At 43.9% G+C, this 21,666-nt stretch overlaps 1 protein-coding gene across 13 annotated transcripts in view; it reads right to left on the reverse strand.

Moving 5' to 3' along the window:
• Magi1 (membrane associated guanylate kinase, WW and PDZ domain containing 1) overlaps nt 1–21,666 on the reverse strand; it is a 650,887-nt gene that overhangs the window by 40,470 nt on the left and 588,751 nt on the right. For all 13 annotated transcript variants that reach the window (XM_059258241.1, XM_059258239.1, XM_059258243.1 and 10 more), the window contains one exon: nt 887–918. In XM_059258241.1, coding sequence (XP_059114224.1) covers nt 887–918 — 32 coding nt within the window. The remainder of the gene's footprint in view (nt 1–886; nt 919–21,666) is intronic.

A 21,666-nucleotide genomic window follows, 5' to 3' on the forward strand; every position in this document is an offset into this window, starting at 1 on the left:
ATCCTAATATTAATGACCTGGGAAGCTTCTACCACCTAGTTCAATTTCACAGGCATTCAAATCACAGATTTTGAGTTTTTAAGTAGCATTTTAATTTGTTGTTAGTGCCCTGGGGGTAAAAGCTCATACGACCAAACAAAACACTATAGCCTCTAGGCTATTAGCCAGCATGCCAAGTAGGTAATGCATCTTCAGGGAAACCAGATTAGAAAGGACAGCAAAACATTGATTTTTTTTTTTTTTTAAAGAATCCTATACCTGCAGCATAATGCTGCTAAAGCTAGCAAAACAACAAAGGACATTTCCCCAGCAAGGAAATGTCTTATTCTCAGTGCCAGGCAGTGAACACCGTTCCACCTGAGCATGGACATACACAGGCATAGCAATTCTCCAAACCCACGGGCTTTTGGTTTTGTGATTAATTCACCATTGAGTGCATAAGGAAGCTCTGAGAGAGCCGGTAGCCATGTGAACGGCTGCCGGCGAACACCAGTTGAGAAGCAGGTGGAGCCTTTTTCTCTCTTTTCCTCCCCCAAAGGAAACAATAGCATTTGTATCAAGTTGAAACAGCTCAGAAACTCGCCCATTCAAAGGAGTTGCGAGCATTTGTGTAGGGAAGCCAAACTGCATTGTTTCAATCCTCAAAGCTTTTGCATCCTGCTTACACATCTCCGCATAGTTAAAAGACAAACCCAAACACCATCTGTATCAAACATATCCCCAGAACTTAATTAAATGAGCCTCTGCTCCTGGCTCCTGCATCCACTCTAAAACACATTTAGTGAGGTGAAACCAGGCAGCGAACCTTCCTTCCGCTGGGGTCCCCCGCTCCCCCTCCTCCCCCCCCCCCCCCCACCCAAACACCAAGTAAATGACAAGTCCTTACCGACTTTGGACTCTTCTTGGGAACTGGTAGCCCTAGAAAAAATGCAACAAGGAGAGGGAGGAGGAGACATCATTAGCATATAAATGTTACCTTTTCTTAAAGAACAATCCCCAGGTGTTTCATGGCCACCTAGTCATCTGCAGAGTTCTGTCAGCTTCCTCCCCAGCATCGGAGTTACCAGCCTGTTCATATCGAATCAAAGCTGAGGGAGGAGGAGAGCGAGAGGCAGGAGATCTATCTGCATTAGCTATGCTGACTTGTGCTGCAGCAGCCTGGAGGCTGGGAAAAGAAATTCACAGACCTCAGCGGCCTGGGAAATTGAACACTTGGACAGAATCTCAAATGCTCTTCTGGATTAAGAGAGACTTAACTTACAATTAAGTTCAGGATATTCCCTTTCCTTACGATCCACTTGTCAACGGAAATGGACCAATCAGGGCAGAGAAAGGGGTATATATTTAGTTTTAAAGGACAGCATGGTTAAATTTATATCCCCCCTCCCATCTTTTTATTCCCCTATGTATTTCAGGCAAAGAAATGCCTCCTTTAGCTTGGATGAGCTCAGCCTCAACACAAAGCCGACTGTTCTTTCGCCAGCAGAGAAGGATAAAATAGGAGCACAAGTTCAAGTTGGTTTAGGATACCCTCTGGATCATCAGCACACATCTTGAGATCTGTCAGTCATATAAGCAGCTCCCTAACTTGGCTTCTGGAAGAGACTGGGGCTTGGACTGGGCTCTGGAGAGGTAAGCATGCCATTTGGAAGGAAGAAGGAGAATTTCACAAAGCCGAGAGAAAAAGCTAGTAAGGGAGAAAGAGATCTGCAAGGGAGACAGGGGGTGGCTGAACCTGGTGGGCTGTCCGCAGACCCCGCCGTCCTTAGTGGGAGGGCCGGCCGGCGCGGGAGGGAGGGAGACAGTGATCTCATCACTTCTAGGAAAATGAGCAGCCATCAGAGGCAGGCTTATGGGGACTCTGTCACCAAACAAGCGTGGTGAAGGGAGGTGAGAAAGGAAAACAAGTACAAGCTGGTGTCAGAAAAGTAATCACTTCCCCAACTGCCACTTCTTTTTCTTTTTCTTGTTGGAGCAGGAGTTAGACCACAAGCTGCAGATCCCATCTGCACCAATGCCAAAGATACATTTGGGATGCGATGATTCTGCACAGCCATTTCAGCTTGGCTCTGAGAAGTGACTCTGATGCAGCCTACTGAATTTCAAGTCTTTGGGAAGTCACTTGTCAGATGGGAAGCCATGCTAACCCAGCAAGAATCACAGGAAGCAGCGGAAGTGGGTAGGAAGGAGGATCCCACTCAGATGAGTAGTGCTAATGTCCACACTACCAGTGAGGCCTGGCAAGAGTCACTGGTCCTCAGAGAAGTTAGGGGCACTCTCTGGCAAGGCTTCTCACATCACAAAAATGAGGTTACCATGGTCTGACAGAGTAGGTCTCAGATCTCAAAATGTAACACTTCCTTTAAAAAAAAAAAGCACAACCCCAGCACCCTCTACCCACCTCAGGAGAGCAGAAACCTGCAGTATTAACAAAAATCTCTCAAGGTTTCTGATGCCACGGTAAGAGTCACCTCAGGAACATGTTTAAAGAAATTATGACAGAGCAGAAAGAGTGTCACTGTTTCAAGTGAGGCAAAGGCAGGCGGGTCACTTTGGAGTCTTTTGCAGCTTAGTTTCTGCACTAATAAATGGAAATACAAGGCTCCTTTTTTAGGATTGTTAAGGCAATTAAATAACACAAAATCTCTGAGAGCCTCTGTCCTGTCCTGGTCCTATTCCAACATCATGTTCTTTTACCTTCCTTGGCTGACTGACATCATCTATGAAAAAAATGATTAGGATTAGCCAATTTCAATCACGAAAAAATCATTTTGCTGAGTTAATTAACACATAAAAAGATTTAGGGTAGGATTTACTTACAGATTTCAGACTGGACTGAATAATTTTTATATGACTTTAATTTAAAAGAATTGGGTGCTTTTATTGGCCAATAGGCTGTCCATAAGGAATCTTTATCAAATGCTATTACTGAATCACTGCATACATTTCGAAACTATATACTATTACATGGGTATGTTCACATTTTCTCCTAATTCTTACACACTTAATTGGAATAAGCCAAGTTTCATGACAGTTAGTTTTTATAAAACTCGATTGATCAGTACCCAATGGCCCTCCACAAAACTTCTTATACAGTCTCCAACTGGCTTGGTAAGACTTCAGTCTGGGTAGTCACCAACTGTCTCTCTTAAGATTGCCATTTGTAAGGTAATGGTATGTTTCATTGTCTGCCACAGAGGAACAATCACAGATTCCCTATAGTGCACCCACAAAGACGCTCACTGCAGCACTTTAATACACAGGCAAACTGAAAATCACCAGAATTTCTAAAAAACTTGTGGGGTAATCCACCAACAAAGCACTCCACATGCTTTGAGGGAATGAGCTCTCTCTTCAGGTAACAATGAAGAGACCACCTCCAAAACACAAACTCAGTGTGAATAGTATGGAGTATAACAGGAGGGAGGCAGTAAATACAGACACACAGTTTTGCCTTCTGTGAATGTCCCCAAACTGATATCACGGACATTATTCATCATTACTCATCTCACTGAGGTAAAAAGATAGCAATTTTAAAATAAAAATTAGCTAATAGCCCTTCTACTATTAACAATAAAATATCAACCAGCATGAAAGAAATTGGTGTAACCGATTGATGCATGTTTGTATATTTCCTCTAGGAAGTTGCCCATATGATGTTCCAGAAGGTCCTAGCTAACCTGAAAAAATTACCACCCCACCCCACCTCCCGACAGGGTTTCTAGATGTAGCCCTTGCTGCCCTGGAACTAGCTCTGTAGACCAGGCTGGCCTTGAACTCACAGAGATCTGCCTGCCTCTGCCTCCCCAGTGCTGGGATTAAAGGCATGGACCACCATGCCTGGCCCCACAAATTGTATTTTACAACAAATAAGAACACCTCTTTGTAAGAAGGCCTTTATTTTTCTCTGCCAGTGAGTTGCTGAAACCTTCATTTTAAAAACCACACCCTTTGATAGAAGCCCAAAGTAGGTTATGACCACAAATTAATATTTAAATAGTCAAAATCAAGACATTCCACTTGACTGCTTTAAAGTGTATGTGTGTGGGGGGGGAACCAAAGATTTGTGTTAGGCCCATATGGTCATTAAATCTTAAAATCTAATAAATATGAATGCTGGAACAAACTTCCTTATTACAATTTATAATTTATTTTAGCAAAACCTATTCAGAAGGATTGAAGGCAGCTAGGAAAAGCCCTAGAACACAGTCAAAGGGTCCCATTTGGGGACACATTCTCTAAGCCCTAGAAATCATGGCACACAGCTCTTCCTCAGAAAGAGGCAACAGTAGAACACCCTGTGCTGGGTAGACTCCTTCTCCACGGCAGAGTCCTGGTCTGCTTAGGTGAATTCATTCTTTGTGCACCCTGTGGCAGTAGGAAAGAGGGCTGTGCTCTATAAAGCACACCACATACTGCTTGTGAGGCATATGGGCACAAGCAGCACCTGTCTTGGTGGGCTCATATGGTCCACTCAAGGTAAGAAGGTTCCCCAAAGTGGGAGAAGAAAGCATTGATGGATGGCGCCATCTGCTCTTAGCACCCAAGCAGCAGCAAATGCTACTTCTAAGAGAATCCAGAACACTTTTACAGGGACGTGTATGCTCAAGGTGTGAGCCTATGTGTGATACATGCAGTGAGAAAAGCCTAGGACCCAGATTTCTACACTTCCCAGCAGGGAAAACAAAAGGCGAACGATCTAGTGAATGGGACACGACCATTAACGCCTTGACAGGGAGTGCTCTCTCCCTCATTAAATACCAAAGCCATAAACTGCTCCCAGACTCACTCTCACATTACTAAGTGGAAGAATGATATTCCTGAAGAAATGCTTTAATGGCTGGGCACAGATAACTTACAGGAACAAGCATCTGGGAAGCAAGGAAGTCCTACACAGAAACACCACTTTCTTTGGCTCAGGGGGCTCCAGGTGCCTTTACTACGTATGTTGTTATCCCCTGCAACAAGGAAAGCTTTATTTGTGAACATACATATACACACGGATACTACACTAAACACGAATCTGCACCGCCTTTTAAAGTAAGACACATTTGAGAACAATTGCTAGGGTTCTCACTGACTTCTGCATCTTGTAAGCATCGCTTCTTTCTCTGCAAATGAGCGCAGACACATCACTTTCCCTTCCTGGTAAGAGGATTGAACCCAGGGTCCCATGTATGCCAGGTCAGTGCTATACCAGCTGGGCTGTGTCATCAGCCCTTTGTTTTGTTCTCTTTTTATTTTTGAGACCAGGTCTTAATATGTATCTCAGGCTGGCTTTGAACTCACGGCCCTCCTGTTTCAACCTCTGAACAGTAGAAATATATGGTAGACTACCATGTCAGGCTGATGCGTACATAGTTTTGTCTAGATAAACATTTGTCCTTGCCTTAATGACAGAATGAAATGGTGAAGAAATAGGAGTGCGCAGCTGAGCTATTGGGGAAGCTAAGCAGAAACTTCATTTTAGCTCAGCGATGTGTGAACCTGGAGATGCTGTGACAGGGGGCTTCTACGGCCCCAGTGTCCTCCAGGATTAAAGGACATGAGGTCCCAAGCAACCCTCCCTGACTGACAGAATGAAGAAAAAATTGGGCAGAGGGTGTTGAAAAGGTGAATTCTGAAGTCACTGTGATATACGAAGAGGATCTAACAAACAAGAAAAAACGCACAGCATCACTGGCTGGCACTTCCTTCATTATTGGCTTCCATTCCCCTTTCACTGTGTCTCCAGACATGACCACCCTGCCACAAACACTTGGGTTTTCTTTGAGCAGTTCAACAAACCCTAGGTCACTATTCTGCATGCCACTGAACACATCTCCTTTTCTTGGAACTGTCTAGAAGGAAGTCTATAGAAAATGATTGTGAGGGGAGGAACTGCATTGAAGAACACACCACAACACTAACATTCAGAAGCAAGATGCTGCTCTGTGAATACTGGTTCTGCTAGTTAACGCATCAGCCTGTTTATGGTGGTGAGCTGAGAGGGAGGGACCACTGGGTAGGACAGACAGCTGAGAACAAGGCTCCTCCATCCAAGCGGAAATGACGATAGTCTGAAAACCAGTACTTCTTAAACAAGCCATGAATACCATTCCTTACCAACTAGCTTTCTTGTTTTGTTTGATAGAGAACATGTGAAAACGGACATAATATAATAGATTTAAGTGAGAACGCTAACTTCTACTGGCCTCCATGCACAGAAAACTGAAATGCTAGGGAGAGCTCAGGCTGGAAGAGATTAGGACAGATTCACTCACAAGTTTAACCGCAGTGCATAGAAGCCCTACTATGTGCCATGAGTTAAAATGCAGTGAGCAGGCTGAAGTCCTGATTTCACACACTGTGAAGAGAATCAACAGCATGGTAGTTAATTCCCGTGAGGAGTTTCTTCTTTGATGACAATGCAGAATTACAGTGAGAAAGAGGCTGGACCTGGGAACAGCTACTTTAAACTCTGGTCAACAAAGTAGTCCACTGAAGAGACAGCATTTTAGCTAAGACCCAAATCATAAGAAGGAACCTGGCATGAGATTATTCCTCCATCCAAGATTTACTGAGCTCTGCCATATGCCTAGCAGAGCATGGCTGGGGAGATCCAGGAACTCGGGCTAGGACCTATGCCCTGGAGAGGTTCCCAGGCTGTTCACAAACCCAAGTAACAGTGGTGAGCATGAACCACCATGATAGAAGGCAACCCTGTCACATGTAGAACCGAGAAAAGAAAGCGATTCTTTCAGGAAGAAAAGAGCAGAGGGGATGGGCTGGAATCGAAGGACATTCAGAGTTTGCCCATGGGGCTTGGAGAAGCTGGCAGCTACATGCAATGACTGATGATTGACTGAATAAGGATCATGACTTTTAAGGTTGTTTCAGGCTAAATAAGTATGTCAACATAGACTCAAAGCAAAGCTCGAGCCAGGGTACATTTCCACTGATGCATCTGACAAACACAATACATCACAAAATTAAATCCAGAAAACAAAATGAAAAATTATTCTAGTTTGAACTGTTTGATTTTTTTCCCCCTTTCCTCTAGCCAAAGACCATCATCAACTCTGCAGAGTAATTTTTTCAAAGCAAACACAGTGTCAGCTGCCAAGAACACGTGGACCAGACCCACTGGCCCCAGAAAGATGAAGGCATTCTTCCTTAGGAAGCCTACTAATGGTCACTATGCAATAGCATCACCCTTATAATGCAGAGGGCTGGCTGGACTTCAAGATCTGGAGTAAGGCGTTCCCATGCTGTGTCACCTGGCATCTTGCAGAGAAGATTAAGAATATAGTTGTTCAGGTTTTACAGCTATAGAGAAGTTGGCTTCAATTACACAGTACATATAGCCTAATAAATATGTCCCTAGGAGAAATAAATGGCTTGCGAGGCTGGTGATTGCTAATGGTTACAGAGCCTTTCACCTCTAAGTCAGAAGCCTTGAACTGACACAGATGTGGAGAGACTTGGAGCATTAATACCATGGGCTGCTGAAAGACCAAGGTAGGATGGATGGACTACTTTCAAGAAATTCCTTAGAAATAAATGGTCACTTGAGAAAAAATATCACTGAAATGGAAGGATGTTCCTACAGTTCATTCAAAGGCATGGGAAGTATGAGCTGGGGTTGTGGCTTAACAGGAGGGGGCTTGCCTACCATGCAAGAGAGTTGAAAAAAAAAAAAACTACAAACAAAACCCCAAACACATATGAAGTATACCTATAACTCGAAGGGTGAAAAGCTGTCTTTTCTTCTTATTTCTAATATCTATATATATCTTTAAAAATGAGACCTGCGTGTAAAAACAACTAGTGAGCATAGATGTGTACTGCTCTTTACAAAGAGCTCCCTGGGCAAGTCCTAAAAGCTTCCTTACTTTACAGATGAGAAAACTGTCACACTAAGTGTTAAACAACGTGGCCAAGGGCACACTGCCAAGTAAGTAGCCCAGAAGACCACACAACATGCTATTCTGGGGAACAGACCACAATGAAGGGAGGAAAACTATAGTTGTCCATGCAGTATACAATGAATTTATGGAAATGTTTTCATACAGCCTCATGGAGAATGTCGCCTAACATCTGCAAACAACAGGTCAGTTTGTCATGGTTATCTTAGACCCATGATCATGATTTAAAGTTGGGCAGATGGTTCTCTTCCATAGGTGAAGTCTCTATATAGTTAATTTCTTAACATGCCTCTGAGTTATTACTCTAAGTTCCAGTACCTAAATCATTGCCTGCTGAAAGCTGTGCATACTGAAAATACAGTTAGACCTGTCTCTGATTGGGGCAAAGAAGCAAATCTAAAGCTATACAGAGAACCCTAATAGTTGGAAACATAGTAGTAGTAACAGTTTTGGTTTGCAACTGAATCCTGATAGTACATGATAAAAGGATTTCTTTTTAATGGGGTATAGGGAAAAGAAGTAATGAGTCAGAAGTTGGCGGGGGATTGTGGAGCCTTGCCTTCATAAAGGGAAAAAGAAGAATTGTCACTTTAAAAAGTCTGTTCTGTCATGATATAGTGCAGGGACAATCCTTCTCCAGGGAATATCCTTGCAAGATGTACTGCTTCAAAGTGGAATCAAGGCAGTTCTTATAGTTCTCTACATCATGTGGGTTGTGAATATTTGTAATTATACTGTTCAGGGGTCTTATCTCACTCTAAATATATTTCTACCCCTGGGGAACACTCCTGGAATGACAGACCACCAGCTTCAAATATCAACTGCTACTTGTACAGATGTTTCACGACTGGCCTTGCTAATTCTTCCTCTTACCAACAGTTCCCTCACAGAGAAGCCGTTGGGGTGGGTACACTAGAGTCTGGAAACTCTACAGAAGTCCTTTCGAATTTCAAAGTTTGACTTTTAATAGTATTAGGAAGTAGGGAGGAGATTATGAAACAATAGCTCAAAATAGTGCACTGAGAGAAAAACTCAGTAAGAATTCCTCTTCCAAAAACAGGATGCTGCGTGTGTCCCTATTTTAAGGTCACTGGCCTCTAAGGGAAAGCTATCACTGTAATTGGTACTGAGGCACTTCTGGGTTGTAAAAGCCACACCAGGCCCCTTTCCTCCAGCCCTGGGGCCTTTGGGTCAATTTTTATCACAATTGCTTATTTTTAGTAGTGGAAGTAAGGCATGGGATGAAGAAAGCTATCTAGGAGAATCTTCTGAATTTTATCTTTACAAGACTTCTAGGGTGATCTTAATCTCTCCGCCATGTCTGCGTCTATGGAAGCACTCCCATCTCCACTGCCATTGTCTTGTCTTTCCTAAATGACGACAAAGGCCTCACCGCCCGACCCTCAGATTTATGATGGAGACCAGAGATGGCATTGTGTAGCACAGATCCAGTGATCCGGTCCCTTGGCTGTAGCTTCACTTAGATGAATCTCCCACTCTTCCCTGTATCCCACCAGGCCCTCCTTCATCTCAGCTGCCCTTGGTCCATTTCGGTTCCACCTGAGTCACCTCGTCCACATGTTCTAGTCTGGCTGCCATTTACTTTTAAACTCTTTGCTTCGAGTCCCTGGGCATTTTCACTGGCTGCTCCCCCATCGTGGAACAGTAAGTCTGAAGCTCTAGGCATGGGGAGCTTCCCATCTTCTCGACATGACGCCCTCAGAATTGATCTGGGCCACCAGCCAATATGAAGTGACCCCTTTTGTCATAATTGACTTACAAAGTCCAGCTGGTTTCCAGATACCATGACACTCCCTAAAATAACTTTATGTGCCCACGTCTTTATTTTTTAGTCCTGATTGTCTTTGGTCCACCTTATCTGTCTATGCCGGGCTTCAGAACCAGAGCTGGACCTCAGGTCAGTAACTATCTTTCCACGGAATCCCTGAACGTGCAGACCTTCTGAAGTAAGCCTGTATTTCAGGGGCTGCAGGAAGAGCCAGAGCCGACGAGGCACCTAGGAGGGGCGACCCGGCCTCTCATTTTTCTCACCCCGTCACTGCTGCAGTCCCTAGTTAACAACTCTTGATCCTTGCTCTGTTTCTTGATTTAACAGGAAGCCGCCAGGCTTAGCTCAACTCCGCCTCGCTCTGCACAGAACAAGGTTCTACTGTGCCACCTTGTGTCCTGACTTCCCATGACAACGACAAGCTTGCTTCTCAGAGCTCAAACCCTAGAGGCTCCCAGCCCCAGGAAACTCAAGGACTGTTTTCAGGCTGAGATAAGAGACCTACCTATCTTTGCTTATGAAAGAAACTTCCATTCCAGCAGGAGTTGTAAGGCTCCAAGTGGTTCCCTTTCACTCCCACAATACTGCTAAGGGGAAGAGCAGCAGCTGCTTTGTGCAGGCCAAGCCATGCATCTCTGACACATTGCTAATGACCTGATGAGGGTGGCAATTCCTCTTGTCACAGTCTATTTTTTTTTTTTTTAAATTTTATAGGAAGGCAGATTTCCGATGTTTTCTGTAAGGATGTGGCAATTTTATTTAACTTATTACAGGACTGCTTAACCACAACTAAGGACTTCCCTCCAACCTGCACCAAATCAAACTTTAAGAAGTGTTATATACTTCAGATAGCACAGGTTGTGGTTAATAACAGCAAGATGATCCCCCAACTGGAGTCCGTGGTACTGCATTATTCAAAGAGTCTGCGAATCAGGCCAGAGAAGCCACTTACGCAGGGGTCAGGCTTTCCAGAGAGCAAAGGACATATCATGTGAAGCCCCATTTGTGTCCTGGGGAGATATTAAATGTCTTCAAAATCCTCTTGATGAAACAGTATCTGAAGTGGTCTAAGTGACTGTGGGAATTACTGAGCGGGGAAGGAGGTGTTTCCTGTCAATTTCTAATGAAAAGAAACCAATCACTGTAGCTTCAGGAGAGAGGCTTACATTCTGTTCAGGTCTCATTGTGCCCACTGGATTTACTTCCAGGCAAAATACAACAGTCCGCACGCACGCACGCACGCACGCACGCACGCACGCACGCGCGCACACACACACACACAGAGTCCCACCCCAGGTGAGCCTCATTACAACTAACTTTTATAGGTCAAGTGTATTTAAAATGCAGGAAGGATCTGAGAACTTCGAGGCCACAGAATGGAACATTTTAGCCAGGAACAAGCTATAGAACGAGTACCGTGATTGTGGCGAGGAAGAAGAAGCATGGTGGAAATGAAATCTGTGCCGACCCCGTGAGCACTAAAGTCACTTGTGCACTGTGGAGGGTCCCGTTGCTTCTTCTGTCTGAAGTTAGCTGTTTCCTATTGTTTTTCTTGGCAAATCAGGCTAAAAGTTAATGTGGACGGGAGATCTTAATGCTAAGCAAACACTCAGGAAGGATTTTTAAAGGCTGTTATAAAGTTTCTGAGGCTGCTTTTTCCTTTTTAAATATAAAACAAAGACAAAAACAAAAACACCAGCCACGGGTATCTTGGAAATCCTCAAGCACACTGAATGTGCCCAGCTCAGTCTGTCTTTCCCTTTTGGATTAGACAATCTCTAGGTTACCCTAGTAACTTTAAGAGGGCAGAGCTACCACGAAAGGGTTTCACCAATAATGCCATAGTAAGAGGGTGGGGCACACAGAAGAGTAACAAATGTAACCGTGGCCTGGGACTCTGCTTCTCCCTACATTAAGAGTCCCCGGTGGTCGGAGGAGGAAGAGTTCCCTGGACTTTCTCACATGCTCTCCTGTCCTGTCTTCATCTTCTTGGTGGCCTTTTCCCTACAGCCGTGCTCTTTGGATTGTAGATTTCACAGACCAGCACATTTTTGTAAACCAGAATTGAGCAACTGAACATAAGCTGCCAATTCCTTACTTTGCAAACTGAGAACATCTTCAGAACGATTTAAAAAGGAGGCCAAAGGCACTCGTCTATCTCACTGAAGACTTCAGCCGGGAAAACTTCCCCAGTCAGTGCTGATTTTCCTCTTTCACTGCAGCAGAAAGAAGCTGAAGTCACCTCACCCCGTCAATAGTACAAAGTGGCAGCACATGTCTGTGTGTCTTTCTTCTTCTCCCCTAAGCACCGTCCACCCAGACAAAGCAAGGGCTATAAGGTAAAGACCCGCCACCTCCAGCCTACTGGTGGGCTGAGAGTGTGACAAGCCTGTGTCAGTCCATCTTGGTTACCACAAAGGAGGGTGCCCTTCCACCCATATATCAGATAACGAGCAGGAAGTCAGAGACACCACCGTCTAAGGCTCCCCCAGGCTGAGCCTCGCCTAGCGGCAGCCCGCACACACAGCTGTCACAACTGGCCAAAGCATTTACTTCTATTACTGAGGAGGTACAACAGAAAAATCAGAAATGGGAGACTGAGAAATTAAGTATCTTCTGCCCAAGTTCAACAACGACAACAAAAGATAATAAAGAAATTGCTATAATTTGCATTTTAATGAGTAGAACACAGAAATTGCAATAAGCAAACACAAGTGGATTATCAACGGGCTATCTAAACATGGTTCTCAGAATTGACTCTGTCCTTGAGACAGGTAGCCCACACATCTGCAGACACCCACTGCTACAAGCGAGGGCTGGGAGCTGTTACTGGCACAAGGCCTCACTTGAATACCAGCCTTTCCCCAGTTTCAGCTTGCCAGGGCGTTAAGTAAAAGTTGCTTTACCAAAGCAGACTGATTCCACAAACATAGAATTCTATTAATTCATGGGCAGTGTTGCTAATTTTAATGCAATCATCTGTCACTTTGGTAGGTGGTATCTACTGCAAAAGTCACTAAGAGAACATAATCCATTTTTAAATTTAGAAACAACAACAACAAAGTCTAAAAGAGGACAGACAATTCTATCTCCAAATGATTTTTATAAAACATGGTGTTCATGCCAACTATAGGAAAGTCTTTTTTAATACTGATTTTACAGGGTTAATCATGCCAGGATCAATGACCATACCAACGGACAGAGTAGAGGCCTAATTAAAAACCCAGGGTGCCCGAAGGAGGTCAGCAGACAGTGGCAAAGGGACCTGAAGGGATTTCCTCCTTCTCTAGGGCCTTTTTACTGTCCTCTAAGGCAACTCCCTAAGGGCCGCTAAGCTGTGGCTGTGAAAAACGATCTTTCTTTAAACACAGAGCTCACAAAACAGTAGAGTTGTTGATGGCTAAGGTGATGTACCAATGAGAGGTCTAGAAACTGAAGGAGGCATGGGACCTGAGCAAGCACACTAGATTTTACATGTTTACTTTCATGTCACCATCCATGAGAGATTAGCACAGTTCTGGAGTTTGCTGGGTGAATTAGAAGTAATATTTATTATATGTGGCAAGAAAAAAAAATAAGAGAATTAAAAACACAAAAATATTATACTAAGGAATCAGAAAGAAACCCAGGAAACAACCTGACACCAAAAAGGCACATTTGAGGTGGCCAGCAGGAAGCTGCACTTATGCGGAGCCAATGCTATTTTTGAAGACATTAAGATTCCACTAATAAGAATTCTTAATAATAAGTTCACAGGGAGGGTCTGGGATTAATATGTGAGCAGGATTACAAACAAATACGAAGCAACACACGAGTCGGAAACCACGTTTGCACCTGTCTGTGACAACACGAAGACTCCAGCAATTTCTTTTTTTCACTCACCACTTATGTTCTTTTTTTTTCTTTTATTGAAAATAGATTTTTTTCTCATATAATATATCCCCACTATGGTTTCCCCTCCCTCTACTCCTTCTAGTCCCCCCCACCTTCCCTCTGGATGTACCCCCCTTTCTGTCTCTCATTAGGGAAAAAAACAGGCCTCTAAGGAATAATATAATAAAAAACATAATAAGATTAAACAAACAAAACCCACAACATACTAGAATTGGGCAAAACACACAGAAGGAAAAGAGCCCAAGAGAAGGCACGAGAAACAGAGACCCACTTGTTCACACACTCAGGAATCTCATAAGAACACTAAACTGGGAGCCATAATATATACTCAGAAGACCTGTGCGAACCCATGCAGGCCCTCATTCCAGCAAATTCTTAATGCAATATGCTGCTAACGAATGTGAGATTTACCTTGATGGAATAAAGGAAAAAGAATATTTTACAGGGCAAACTGCCCCACATAGTAGCTCTGAGAGTGTTCAAAATCAGGAGCAGCAAGGTGCCTCTTCCTTTAGTGAGGAGAAAAAAAACTATCATTATGGAGTTTCTTTTCTTCTATACTTTTAAGATATGATACAACATCCAAAGTTGCTGATAAAAGTTAATCTTCACCTAGAACTAAGTGAAGGGGAAAAAAACTTGTGGGAGAAAAAGTCCACAGGTATTGAGTTTTTGTTAAAACAAATTATATTAGTGAAAAAACAGAAAATGCCACTTGCTGGGATTTTGAGACAGTAACAATGTACTAAGAAATACTTGGGAAATGGTCCACAGCGGGTCTCTACGCATCCATGCACTATATCCAGCCGCCGCCCCTCCCATCAGCGTCTTCATCAGTCTTTGGGCTGCCTATGGACCACAGACAGGTAATGTACAAGCGTGAAATCAGAAGTAAGAAATGGTAGGACAGGCCCATGGCATAGGAACCAATGCAAAAGCTAACTGTATTCAAATTTTAAAATAATTCTTCAAGAGATCGCTACAAAATGGATGAGTGGGCCATGTCAAATACTGCCCATGGACCACCAGCTCCCAGCTCCAAGTCCTTCCTAGACTTCAAAGCTCCACTTCATCAGTTCTCACAGGTGACAATTTGTTGTCTAAGGGATATCTGCCAATCTTGTCCGGCAGTTATGCCTCCGACATCTAACCAGGGATGCCGTTAACCACCTACAACATGGGTGTGGACTTTTAGGGAGGAACTACTCGGCTCACGTCCATCAGACTCTGCCCTTGCCTCACTGTTACCCGAATAGGCTCCATAATCACCTCCCCTCTGAGTCATTCTTTTTTCTTTCCCCAAAGAGGGTTTCTCTGTGTAGCTGTGGCTGTCCTGGAACGTGCTCCGTAGACCAGGCTGGCTTCAAACTCAAACTCTGCTTCTGCCTCCTAGTGTTGGGACTGAAGGCGTGTGCCACCACACTCGGCTTTCCGACTTACATTTCTTCTAAATCTACACCACACAGAGAATACATATCACTCTGGGAAAATTCATCTGCTGGTCTGGACTCCTTTAGTTAGCTTAGGCATACTATGATTTCACTCTTCAAATTCCAGAATTGAACACAAAGAATATCTTCACTCTTTGTTAGGACCAAGAAGGGGTTAAATGACAAGAGGCTTATAACTTTATTAATAGGACAGTTATATAGAAAATAGAGGCTGGGGAGAGCCTAGTCAGTACTGTGCCTGCCTTGTACCCATAAGGACCCGAGTCTGACCTTAAGCTCTCCTCTAAAAAGCCAGACAGGGTAACATATGCTTGTAATCCCAGTGCTGGGGAGGCAGAGAGAGGTGGGTTTATGGGACGTGGTGGCAGGCCACCCTCTCCTAATCACAAAGCTCCAGGCCCCAGTGAGAGATCATATCTCAAAACACAAGGTGGATGTCTCCTGAGGAATGACCCAAGGATGAACTCTGGTCTAATATACACATGTGCACACATGTAACCCACCTCCCCACATATATAAACACATACACAATGAAATAAAATCAGCTATAGTATAACTTCAATTGGTTCTATTAAGTGCAAACCTCAAATATACACAATTGAGTATTTTACTTTCAGGAGAAAAAAAACAATGATCAAATCTAGACCATTTTCTACCAAGTTTACAGAGATCACCCCACATGCCAATATTCCTCCCATGAGGGCTCCACTTCCTCCCTCTCAGACAGTCTGTCTGCAAGCAGCAAGCACAGGCTTCTCTCAGTTCTCCAAGCACCAGGACCTCTATCTTCTAAGTCATCCCCATCAGCATTCAAGATATTCCTACCTCCTAAGGAAAAAGAAGTGCCCCTCCCATGATTCCCCGCGCTCAGCCTGTCTCTTCTATATGCTCTACTTTATGACAGAGTTTCTACAGTTTGTCCCCAGCTCCCACTCCTCGCCACTCACTCCAGGCTGACTGTCTTCTGAGAACTCCACAGCTCTGTGCAGAAGGTTCCCCGTGTGCTCAGGAGTGTCGCTCTTCCCGGATGCCACTACTGCCGCCGGGACCCCACGGACATGGCTCCACTCTGGATTCTGAAATACCCGGTTTGAAATTTCCTATTCTTTTTCCTTTGCACACCTGTTCTGTTCTTGCTGGCACCTTCCTCTGCTCAGCCTCACCTTGCAGGGGGACACAGGCCTCTCAGGCTTCTGTTTTGGTTCCTTCCTTTTTATTTTTATTTTTTCCTAAATAACCTCAGTCAGCCCCAGGCCTCAAAGACTGTCCAACCATGTGAAGAGTTGTGATTGTGGTCCACAATGAGGAGTATATTAATATAACACATTCATACACATATACATTTACATATATATACAGGTGTGCACAAACATGTACACAATGTTCTGTGAGTACCTACCTACCTTTCCATAGTGAGACATACTCTGATAAGTTTATATTCTCTTTCACTTAAAGTAAAAATGCCAATTATAGCCTAATATATTGATTTCATGGCTAGCAATAGGTCTTACCTAAGTTTGTAGAACATTCACTGATTTCATAATGGCCCATAAATATGTATTTCTCCTGCCCTTATTCCAGACTCCAGACAATAGCAGGCATTCCTGCTGTACGTGGATGCTGATGGGGCATTTCACAATGAGTGTGTCCAAGAAGGAACACCTGACACCACAGCACCTCTCTGCCCACTCCTCTTCTAGCATCCAAATCCAGGCGAGTACGAGACTCATATGGGAAATTTAGGGATCATTTTCGGCTTTTCCATCTTCTCTTCCTCTTCTTCTCCTCTCCCCTTCCCGCCTCCTCCCCTGAGACAGGGTTTCTCTGTGTAGCCCTGGCTGTCCTGGAACTCATTCTGTAGGCCAGGTTGGCTTCGAACTCATAGAGATCCGCCTGCCTCTGCCTCCCGAGTGCTGGGATTAAAGACGGGTGGCACCACCACCTCTTTTCCCTCATTAAACTAGGATCAACGAAACTGGAGCCTGTAAGTATTCTAGTCAGATAGGAATGAAGATACCCAAGAAGGGCGTTTCAACTGAGGAACCACTCAGATCAGACTGCCCTGTGGGTACACCTACGGGTGACCTGTCTTGACGGTGAACTGGCGTAGGAGGGCCCATATCACTGTTGGCAGAGCCATTCCTGGAGTCAGGTGCTCTAGGCTGTATAGGAAGCTAGCTAAGCATGGGTTTGCTAGCAAGCAGCACTCTTTCCTGGTTCTGCAGTACTTCCTTGCCTGTAAATGAGTTCCCTGGTTATGAGTGGTATACGTGTGGAAAACTAAGAAGGCCTGCCTTCAAGTTCCCACTTGAGTTCCTGTTCTGGCCTCCCTCAATGATGGGACTGTGACCTGGAAGTATAAGCCGAAAAAATCCTTTTCTCCCCTAAGTTGCTTTTGGCCATGGAATTTGTCACAACAGATTGAAACCAGAATAGTAAGGCACATCGTGTGTTTTTAGAACACAAACAATCCATGCCTTTGTATGCTACCTGGTACAGTGCAGATGAGAGGTGAAAAATATAGAGGCTATAAGGCCCATAAAGCCTAGAACGGTTACTAGCCTGCTTTTTACACATATGTCAATCACTACTTACAACCCACCCACCGCATCATGCCACTCTCCCTAATGGCCCACGGCACATCGCGCTCGATCGGAACTGTGGTCACTCCGAGCTGCCGAAGCTTGCTCAAGCTCAGCAACAGCTCCACAGACCCGCTCTCTTCACTAGTTTCTAGTGCATTCTTTCACACCGGCTAGCGGGATGCTCTGCCAATGCTAGTGCAAGCGTTTCCTTCCACAGGGTGAAACCGGACACCACTGTGAACACGGCATTCTATTCTGAGTCCGGTCCTTGTCCCCAGCTCCTGACCTCATTATGAGTCTTATCACTTGTCTCCAGCCACAGTGCCCTCCTTTCCATCTCTTCCTTCCTCCCCTGTGGTGGCTTGTGTTTTACCAGCTAACACAGAGGAGTCACTCTTCCAAACTGCCCCCACCCTGCCTACTCCCGTGCTTTGATCTCATCCCAGCACTCTCCTCTGCCTGACACCTTCCTGTTCACCTGCCAATTTCTGCCCCCTTTCACCTTTCACAGAACACACATTTCACGAAACCAAGTCTTTTTCTGTTTTCTTTGCAGATGATTCTGTTCTGCTCCCTGCGTCTAGGCAATGCCAGGCACATAATGTGAATAAATTTGCCCCCCCCCAAAGAGACAACAAATCATTGTCTTTAACATTCAGAAGCAGCTTTATAAGTAGCAGCACAGAATAGTAATTTTACTGCTGTCAGCCCAGCCAATGAAATGCTACCACTCTTCCAGAAAAGCCGGGGGAGGCCACTACGTTTTAATGAGAATGATAAATCTCATACACATTTATAATAAATAATGTGCATACGTTGGGGATATTATACTTACCTTCAAGGGGGGATGAGGCACTCACCCATAGGAAAAAAAAATCATTTGTTTGAGAGGTGTCAACCACTCAGCGTTATGAATATAAAGGAACGGGGCTGAGGAGAGGACTCAGTTGGAAAGGCCAAGCATGAGACCTGAGTTCAATCCCCACAGCTTTTCATGTGAAAAAGCCAGCCATGGTAATACATGCTTATAGTCCCAGTTCTAGGTAGGTGGAGCCAGAAGACCCCCAAGGCTCACTGGCCAGCTGGCCAAACCTACTCAGGTGAACTCTAGGCTCACAAGAGACCAAAACCCAAGCTGAAGAGCTCCTGAGGATAACACCCAAGGTTGACCTGGGGCCTGCATATGTGCATAGGCACACATACTCACACACAAATAGCCAGACATATCATTCAAAATAGAAAATATTAAAAAGAGAATATAAAGGAGTGAACTCTAATTGTCCAATTAGATTTGACACCACCTATAAATGCTTGAACAAATAAGCAATATACTTAAATTTAAAAATTAAGACAAAATATAATTAAAGAAACTAGAATTCCTCAAGATATGAAAATGAAGCAATTCTTATGCATTATATAATGAAACACAACCAAAATAGAAACATTTTTATATTTATCTCCTATCTTGGTGTAAGTCATCTCAAATGCAAATGTGACCTAACATTTTATGAAGAATTCCAAAATAAAATCCTTGATGACTTTAAGCCATGGCAATAAACCAAAATAACAACTTCAAACTGCATTACTAATAAAGGCCAGAAGGCTCCTTAATAGCAAACGTGAAAGCCATCCTGCTTAGCACCATGGAAGTGCAAGAAGTTTGCTAATTTTAACTTGAACAACTTCTAACCGCCTTGAAGGAATCAGGCTTCACACTGGATCCAACCAAGGCCTCAACTTTCTGATAGTGCTGCAAAACCGGAACACCCTATGTAAGCTGTGACGTCAGTCAGAGAGACCACGCCCATCAACTCAGGAGGTGTCCTCAGCTTTCTCTTTCAATGGAGTTCTAACCAACTGTACACTGCTTATAGCTTAGGTGGCAGATCACACATTTTATAGGCAATAATTTTAGCTGTTATTTATTTTAAAGGTAAGATCTCACTATGTAAACCTGACTGGCCTGGAACTCAAGAGAGACCTGCCTACCTCTGCTTCCCGAATGCTGGAATTAAAGGCAGGTGCCACCAATGCCTGCAATGTTTTATATAAAAAAGAAAGTTGTTTTCTGTGTATGTCTGAGTGCATGCAGTAGCCAGTGCAGGCCAGAAGAGGGCATTGCATCACATGAACTAGAGTTGCAGATGGTTTTGAGCCACTATGTGGGCGCTGCAAATTGAACCTAGGCCTTCTGCAAGAACAGTAAGTGCTCTTAGCCAGTGAGCTAGCAGTCCCGCCTCCATTTTACTTTTTTTATACCTTTGTGTGTGTATTGTGCACGCATGTGTGAGTGTGTAGGTGAGAGGACAAGTTACAAAGGTCAGTTCTCTCCTTTCATCATGTGGGACCCAGAGATTGAACTCAGGTTGGCAGGGCTGGCAGCAAATGATTTTACCTGCTGAGCCATCTTTCAGTCTAGTTGGGTATAGTTGAAATTTTTTAAATAAACTTCTGCCATGGTTAGTTTTTACCATCAAATAGACATCCTAGCCATGAGTCACCTGTGAAGAGGGAGTTTTGATTGAGGAATAGTCTAGATCAGAATGGCTTGTAGGCATATCTTTGAGAAGAATTTTCTTGATTACTGATTGATGCGGGAGGGCACAGTCCACTGGGAGCATTGGCCATCCCTGGGATGGTGGTCCTGGGCTGTATAAGAAAGCTGGCTGAGGGGCTAGAGAGATGGCTCAGCAGTTAAGAATCAGGCCAGTGAATCCTACAGCCAGTCATGGCAGAAAGTGTGGCTCGGGTGTAGAGTTTATCTTGTCTCAGAAGTGAGATGTTGAATACCCTTTATTTTACTATTTCTCTTAACTGTATACCTTGGAACAGAAGGAGAAATATGATAGTGAAGATGACTTCATATTTAGTGGAGTTCTTTTTTATTATAGAAGGCAGTAATACCCATAGATCCAACTGATTCTTTGGCATCTTAGCTTACAGACACTCTTGATCAACACAATTCCCTGTCCTTGTGAGCAGTCCTGAGAATCCTCAGGCTTTGCAAACAACCAGATCTGGGTTGAGATCCAGGTGATGGCACTGGTTTGCTGCACGGTGTTGGTTCTTTATCCTTTCAGTAATCACATCCCAGGAAGCTCAGCTAAGGAGCGCTGTTCAGGAAACACGGCCTGGCATGTCTCATTTGTTCATTCAGTACATGTGATTTTTGTGGTTTTTTTTTTCCCCTTAATGAACCAGAGTTGGGATTTCATAAAGATAGTTGTGAATAGGTTTAAGCATGAGAATTAAGAGAAAGGGATGCTCAGAAGAAAGGGAGGCACATCTGTGAGCGTGGGTGTAGGCTTCTCAAAGAGCTATAGAAACTAAGACATACCCAAGGTACGGGTTCCTTAAGGAAGAGCCAGTCATTAATCTATGTGATTTTTCTGAATAACTCTCATATACCGGGCTCTATTTCAGGTAACAGGACTGAGTTCCAGCTCTCATAGAGATTCCAAGTAAGTACAAGGAACCTGTCCCTTACCTGAGGTGATACTTTCTGAGGGTTAAGTCATTCAAAGTCTGAAAATACGAACTTGAAATTTCCAGAAATAAACAAGTCATAGGTATTGTATGCTGGCGAGAAAGGCATGCATATTGTTCTAATTATTCATTGTTATTGGCTATTATTGGTCTCTTCTGTGCTTAACAAAGTAATCTTTACTCTAAGTATGTGTATACATACATGGAGGGAGGGCGCTAGTTGTGCTATTAAGGATAAAGGATAAAGGAGGAAACACAGCCTAAACACTAGGACTTTAAAACCTCTAAAACCCAGAGAACAGGGAGGGATGGTGATTGATGCCATTTCACTTTTTGTGCATGGTCAGAGCCAGCCTCTGAGATGAAAGGATCTCAGAGCAGAGGCCAGAGCATGTGAGGAATGGAGTCCTGAGATTCTCTGGGAGAAGAAAGAGCAGAGAGTGGATATCACATGGCAGGGCTTGACATAGGACTGTGGAGTTTACACTGAATGATGGGAAGCCACTCAGATATGAGAAGAGCCTTGACTTGACTTTAATCCACTCTAGCTAGAG

This window comes from Peromyscus eremicus, chromosome 3 (assembly GCF_949786415.1).
Source record: "Peromyscus eremicus chromosome 3, PerEre_H2_v1, whole genome shotgun sequence".
Taxonomy (NCBI): domain Eukaryota; kingdom Metazoa; phylum Chordata; class Mammalia; order Rodentia; family Cricetidae; genus Peromyscus; species Peromyscus eremicus.